This window comes from Herpailurus yagouaroundi, unplaced genomic scaffold, assembly GCF_014898765.1.
Source record: "Herpailurus yagouaroundi ecotype Mexico unplaced genomic scaffold, PumYag 192, whole genome shotgun sequence".
Classification (NCBI taxonomy): domain Eukaryota; kingdom Metazoa; phylum Chordata; class Mammalia; order Carnivora; family Felidae; genus Herpailurus; species Herpailurus yagouaroundi.
In genome coordinates, this window is record NW_024412423.1 from 24,802,355 (window position 1) to 24,809,024 (window position 6,670).

The 6,670-nt window shown below is 46.4% G+C and overlaps 1 protein-coding gene across 1 annotated transcript; it reads left to right on the top strand.

Annotated features, from left to right (window-relative positions):
- The first annotated feature begins 233 nt into the window (after positions 1–233).
- Positions 234–5,707, top strand: WNT8A (Wnt family member 8A). The gene is made up of 6 exons (XM_040444747.1): positions 234–301; positions 403–436; positions 650–788; positions 2,651–2,776; positions 3,476–3,618; positions 4,740–5,707. Exons 1-6 carry the CDS (start codon positions 234–236, stop codon positions 5,259–5,261), a joined length of 1,032 nt encoding a protein of 343 aa, XP_040300681.1. The 3' UTR covers positions 5,262–5,707.
- Positions 5,708–6,670: the final 963 nt, after the last annotated feature.

Sequence of the window (6,670 nt, forward strand, 5' to 3'; positions counted from 1 at the left end):
TGGGGCGGGGCTTTCCTTGGAGGTTTTGGGCTGAGTCCTTCCTTCCTGGTCCCCCATTGGGTCAGTGGCTCCTGCAGTCCTGCCAGTGAGGAACAAATGAGAAGAGCTGTTGATTTTTCCCCCTTGGCCATTCAGAATTTCCCCACGTAAATACTGAGAAAGACCCTGGCCTCTCCTCACTTCTCTGGAGTTGGCCCTGGGCTGGACCTGGTCCCCTGGGGGTGAGCAGGGCCATGGGAGACCTGTTTATGCTCAGGGTGGCTGTTGGCATATGTTATGCCACCTTCAGTGCCTCTGCATGGTAAGTCCTTGCCCCCCCCCTCCTCCACCACTCCCCACCAAGGAAACCCCCATTATATCATCCCCATTCACCACTTGCCTCACTTTTCCTCTTTTTGATAGGTCAGTGAACAATTTCCTGATAACAGGCCCTAAGGTAGGATGGTCTCTGGCTTCTGTTTTTACCCATCTGGGTTCCTAAGGTAACTCTTTTGGGGAAAGAAAAGAGGGGAGGGGAGACAGACGGGGGAACCCATAAGTTTTCCTTAATGGAGAGCTAACCCATTTTAGTCCTGCCTGCTCCCCTGCTCCCCCCAGACAACCTGACCTGAGCCAGAGCTGAACTTCATAGCCCTTTTCCCTTTGCCAGGCCTATCTGACCTACACTACTAGTGTGGCCCTGGGTGCCCAGAGTGGCATTGAGGAGTGTAAGTTCCAATTTGCTTGGGAACGCTGGAACTGCCCGGAAAATGCTCTCCAGCTGTCCACTCACAACAGGTTGAGAAGCGGTAAGTTTGTGTACCTGCACAAGGGGGTATATGTGCATGGAGGTGGGTTTGCAGTTGTATGTGTATACGTTGTATGTATGACATATATACGCACAGTGAAATGAAAAAGTTATCAGTGATCAGCTGATCTGCCATTTCCTTGCTGTGAAACCTTGAAATGAGTTACTTCCCCTCTCTTACCCCAGTTTTGTCATTTGGTCAATAAGGCCAGCTCTATTTAGATCACCAGGAGTAATGAGGGGTACCTGGCTTAGGAAAGAGAAAAGGACTTTTACTTCCTTCTGACATGAAGCGGGAACCATGTAATAATCATAATGATTGTGGCTACCATTTATTGAGCTGGTATCTTACTAAACTCCCTAAAAAATCATTGTCCCATTTCATTTCCACACACTCCCCATTCTGAGTGTCTACTCCATGGGAAGATATTTCTCTTCGTCACTATCATCTTCTTTACTACTCCCCACCTCTTCCCAGGCACCTCTTTATTGTTTCTATATAAACAACTTTTATGCAAACTACTACACACAGTTAAAAACAGCTGCACTGGTGCATACACACACGCACACCTCCACGTGAGACACAGCTCAGTGTGATCTTTCAGCATCTCTGTTGTTGGGATTTTATGACAGCTGGGCAAATGGGAAACTCCTCCAAGGCTGCAAACACAGAGTCCTTTCCCTATTTTTATTTCATGTAACTCAGTGCAAGGTAAGTGTATACAAACACACAAATATGGGCATGCATTTTAAAAATAGAGATTATTACATCTTATAGAAATACTTTTGGGGGCACCTGGGTGGCTCAGTCAGTTAAACATCTGACCTTTTTTTTTAAGGGTAATTTTAAAATTAAAAAAATTCTTTTTCACTGTTTATTTTTGAGAGAGAGACAGAGCACTAATGGGGGTGGGGCAGAGAGAGAGGGAGACACAGAATCTGAAGCAGGCTCCAGGCTCTGAGCTGTCAGCACAGAGCCTAACACAGGGCTCAAACCCATGAAAACCCATGAACCACCAGATCATGACCTAAGCCAAAGTCAGATGCTTACCTGACTGAGCCACCCAGGCACCCCTATAATTTTTTTTAAGTTTATTCATTTTGAGAGAGCAAGTGAGCCAGGGAGGGGCAGAGAGAAGGAGTGACAGAGAATCCCAGGCAGGCTTCACACTGCTAGCATGGAGCCTGATATGGGCCTCAAACCCAAGAACCATGAGATCATGACCTGAGACGAAACCAAGAATCAGACACCAGCTGAGTCACTCAGGCACCCCAAGCATCTGACTCTTGATCTCAGCTCAGGTCATGATCTCATGGTTTGTGAGTTCAAGCCCTTTATCAGGCTCGGTGCTAATGGTGCAGAGCCTGCGTGGGATTCTGTCTCTCCTTCTCTCTGCCCATTGCCTGCCTCTCTCTCTCTCTCTCCCTCTCTCTCAAAATACATAAATAAACAAACAAACAAACAAATAACAACAAAACAAAAAGAGATATTTTTGTATTCACCTCACTGAGTCCTCACTGCCTGAGGACTAGAAGCAGTGGCTAATGAACAGAAGCCCAGGCTGGTTTTCAAGACAGCAGGGTCTTGGTCCCAGTACAAGGGGTAAGGAGAGTGGCTTTGATCCCATCACTGTCTCTCTGGGCTTTACTTTCCCCATCTGTGCATGGGGATGCTCCTGTCTGTGTGAATGACAGTAAGGACGCTGGAAAGACATGCACTGTTCTCTCAAGTAGAAGAAAGAGTATCCTCTTCAACCCAAAGGGGGCAGGGGACAGGGGAGAGAAAGAGCACTGCTTTTCCAAAGCCTCTGCTTTTTTGGGTCATCAGAGCCCAAGTTTCCAGTCCCCTCTCTCTCTCCAAAGCCACCAGGGAGACTTCCTTCATTCATGCGATCAGCTCTGCTGGAGTCATGTACACCATCACCAAGAACTGTAGCATGGGTGACTTTGAAAACTGTGGCTGTGATGAGTCAAAAAACGGAAAAACAGGTAAGTTGTGCTCTCTGATGTGGGTGGGAAGAAGTGAGGGATGCAGAGCTACATTCAGGCTAAGGTCTTCCAGGAAAAGGTGGACACATTTCCCTCAAACCCCTAGATACTAGCAGCAACTTCTTGGTGGGAGGTCCTGAACCTATAGTCTCCCAAGAGTTGAGCCTGGGTCCCTGATTCCATGATCACCAAGTAGCATTGAACTCTAGAACTAACAAGGCATCTAGGAATTAGAAGGCCAAAGAGAGTTTAAAGCTAACCCTCATATTTCAGTCTGAGAACAGTTTGGCCATAATCCAGAGCTACTCAGTTACTTGTACACCATCTAAGAGAATCAGATTTGTCATTAATGAGGGAGGAGATGACTCTAACAAGACTACTGTAAGATAATGGTACAGAATTCCAGAATGTTTGAGCTGCAATGAACCTCTAAGATCATCTAGGTCAGGCTCAGTATGCCTCCTACTGTGGGTATAGAAACTAACTGCCTAGAGATAGAAAGTACCTGAGGGTGAGCACTTGGCTTTGGGAACAGGACCTCACCCACCCACCCTGAGCACCTCCACGTCCCTGTTTCACCTGCAGCTATAGCTTTACACTCTTCTAGGGCTCTTGGGGGATGGTTAGCCAAAGTGACCTTGACTCTTCTGAAATTGACCAGGGAAATGTGTGCAGAACTTACTCTTTCCTTATGTATAGGAGGTCATGGCTGGATCTGGGGAGGCTGCAGCGACAATGTGGAATTTGGGGAAAGGATCTCCAAACTCTTTGTGGACAGCCTGGAAAAGGGAAAGGATGCCAGAGCCCTGATGAATCTTCACAACAATAGGGCAGGCAGGCTGGTAGGTATAGGAGTCCACCAGTGAACTATCAGTTTCAGCACTGGCAGTAGCCTCACATCTGTACAGCCTACCAAGAGCTGTCTCATACCCATATGTCATCCATACAGCAGTTATCAGGACTGGGAGGGCTACCCCCAGTCTCTGAATGACAACACCAGTTCAGGCTGAGCCAAGTGGCTTGGCCAAGGCAATACAACTAACAAATAAGCGTCAGAACCAGGCAATAAACTCAGATCTTCTACTTTAGTCTTATCCCTAGACATTACGGTCTAGCCCCTTCCACAGGCAGGTTTCTGAGAACACAGAACAATATAGTACCAAAGCCTTGCTTCTATGACTTAAAATTTTACCCATTTCAACTGCATGTTCTAGGAAACTGATGGGGGTTTTCATCCAACCTGTGTCCTAAGATATGTCTGGGCTTCGAGGGATTGGGACTGATCTGGGCTTCTCTGGAGGGTCTATTCTACCCCAAAACTTCTGGATTATTCTGAACTCAAATCTGGAAACAAGTTGGATTTAGTGCTAAGAGCAGAAAAATTTCCCTTTGAACCTACATCTGGATGACCTAGTTGCCCAGGGCAAGGGTAAGAGGTTTTCAAGGCAATTAATTACACTCATGGGTAATTGCCTCAAGGGTAAGTGTTCAGACTGCAGGAGCTTCCCTCCCTCTGGGAGAGGACAAATCAAAACCCTTACAAATACTCCAGGTCCCACTTTCAGGACAATAACAGTGCCAATGATCATATTTTCCCCTTTACATAGTACTTTCTTGGTCATTCTTATTCCAATGAGAGAGAGAAACAGGCTCAACAAGTGATGGAGTTGGGCCTAGAGCCCAAGGTTTCTGATTCCAGTAACCTCAACACTTGTCTGACTTTCCCGAAGAATACCCAAGGGAGCTTTAAAATTACCCACACTGAGGCCTTTATACCCCTGAACATTCCAATTGAGAAGATCTGAGGTGGGGCCCAAGAATAAGTGTTTTTCACAGGCCTCCCCAGTAATTCTGATGCCCTCCAAAGTTAAGAAGCTCAACTCTAAAGTATTCCATTTAATTACTAGCCTTTGGTCTTCCCTACCCAGAGTCATTCTTTTTCGTTCTCTTTCTCTCTCTGAAGGCAGTGAGAGCCATTATGAAAAGGACCTGCAAATGTCATGGCATCTCTGGAAGCTGCAGTATCCAGACATGCTGGCTGCAGCTGGCTGACTTCCGGGAGATGGGAGACTACCTGAAGGCCAAGTACGAACGGGCCCTGAAAATCGAGATGGATAAGCGGCAGTTAAGGGCTGGGAACAGTGCTGAGGGCCACTGGGCACCCACTGAGGGATTCCTTCCTAGTGCAGAGGCTGAGCTGATCTTTTTGGAGGAATCACCAGATTACTGTATCCGCAATTCCAGCCTGGGCATCTATGGCACAGAAGGTCGGGAGTGTCTACAGAATAGCCACAACACATCCAGGTGGGAGCAACGCAGCTGTGGGCGCTTGTGCACCGAGTGTGGCCTGCAGGTGGAGGAGAGAAGAACTGAGGCTATCAGCAGCTGTAACTGCAAATTCCAGTGGTGTTGCACAGTCAGGTGTGACCAGTGTAGGCATGTGGTAAACAAGTACTACTGTACAAGTTCCCCAGGCAGTGCTTGATAGCACCCCACTCAAATTCACTTGCTCAGTTGCATGACAATGGAAGCGGACACAGCTTCTTTGGCAGAGAGAGTGAATTCGAAAACAACTGGAATATCACAGGGTTGGCTTGTAGTCATCTTCGTATCTGCTATTCATGGGGGGAATGGAGGCCCACGGTTATACAGCATATTCTCGACAGAGTTGAAATTGGAACCTGGGGATTCTAACTTGGGCAGACCCCATTTCATCTTTCTTGTAAGTTATTTCCTGGTCTTTGTGCCTGTACTTTTGCAGCTTGTTAAAGGGGAGTTTGGTTTGGGGGTCATATACAGAAGGACCCTCAAAGTACTTGTTGCTCTAAGTTTCAAATCACATCCAACCCAGCTGTGCTGCTGAGAATCAGAGGGAATCAAAGAGTTCTGACAAGACTCCTGAAGGAGCAACCTTCCCCTGTGCTGTCTGGCTCCAGGAAGACCAACTATATGTTCATGAAGACAGATAAGTGGGGCAGAGACCTTATATCTGCCCAGTGCGAGGTTTCTAGGGTGTTGAGTTTTTCATCTGAGTATGCACTTTTATAAAGTTCTCAGGGGGCTTGCCTGGCTCAGTCAATAGAGCATGTGACTGTTGATCTTGGAGTTTTGAGTTCAAGCCCCACATTGCGTGTAGAGCTTACTTAAAAAAAAATTCTCCTCATAAAACCCTGGGGAAACCAGGACCCCAACATAAGCTGAGGACTTTTGCAGCTCAGAAACCATCTCTCTAGCCATAGAAAAAGGATGGTCACAGTAAGTGGACAGGTGACTCCAAAGTTACCTAGACAAGTCTCCTCCTGCCCCAATCATGCACCCAAAGAGGTATTTTTTCCCCCCAAAGAGCTGTAAAATGACTGTTTTGTTATTTTCCCAGATTGGGAATTCAACCTCATTTTGCAATAAATGCTAGAATATATATCAATCTGAGACCTTTTATTTCTCTCTTTGTAAACCTTAGGATAAGAAAGGGAATGGGAAACCCTGCTTCTATATTCCAATTATACCCAAGGCTAAGGGGAAAATGGAAATATCCAACCCACTTGATATAAGTGTTTGAGAGAGAATAAAATTGAGGACCAGGAACTGGCCAATAAGAAAATAATCCAAACTCCTAGATTTAGAAGGTATTACCCTTAATACAACCTAAGAAACTTGAGGAACAAGGAAGCCCTTTCAACTTGAACCATACTCAAAGTGTGTTTGTGCTTTTAAACTTGGGCTTCCTGGGGTGTCTGTATGCCTCAGGGAGAACGTGGGCAAGAGACTAGGAAAGTTATGGATTCTATCTTCTTCATTTGCACTTCTACATCTTCCAGTGGCAAACTTTGGAGAAGGAGCTCCTGAGGGCTCAACAACTGGTCTCCTAAACCTGAGCATCTCAGCTTTAGGAGT

Excerpts from the sequence above, each read along its gene's own strand:
- WNT8A (XM_040444747.1), top strand. The coding sequence starts at position 234 with ATGGGAGACCTGTTTATGCTCAGGGTGGCTGTTGGCATATGTTATGCC. Across the intron at positions 437-649 it reads TCCTGATAACAGGCCCTAAG|GCCTATCTGACCTACACTAC; the intron begins GTAGGATGGTCT and ends TCCCTTTGCCAG. Across the intron at positions 789-2,650 it reads TCACAACAGGTTGAGAAGCG|CCACCAGGGAGACTTCCTTC; the intron begins GTAAGTTTGTGT and ends CTCTCTCCAAAG.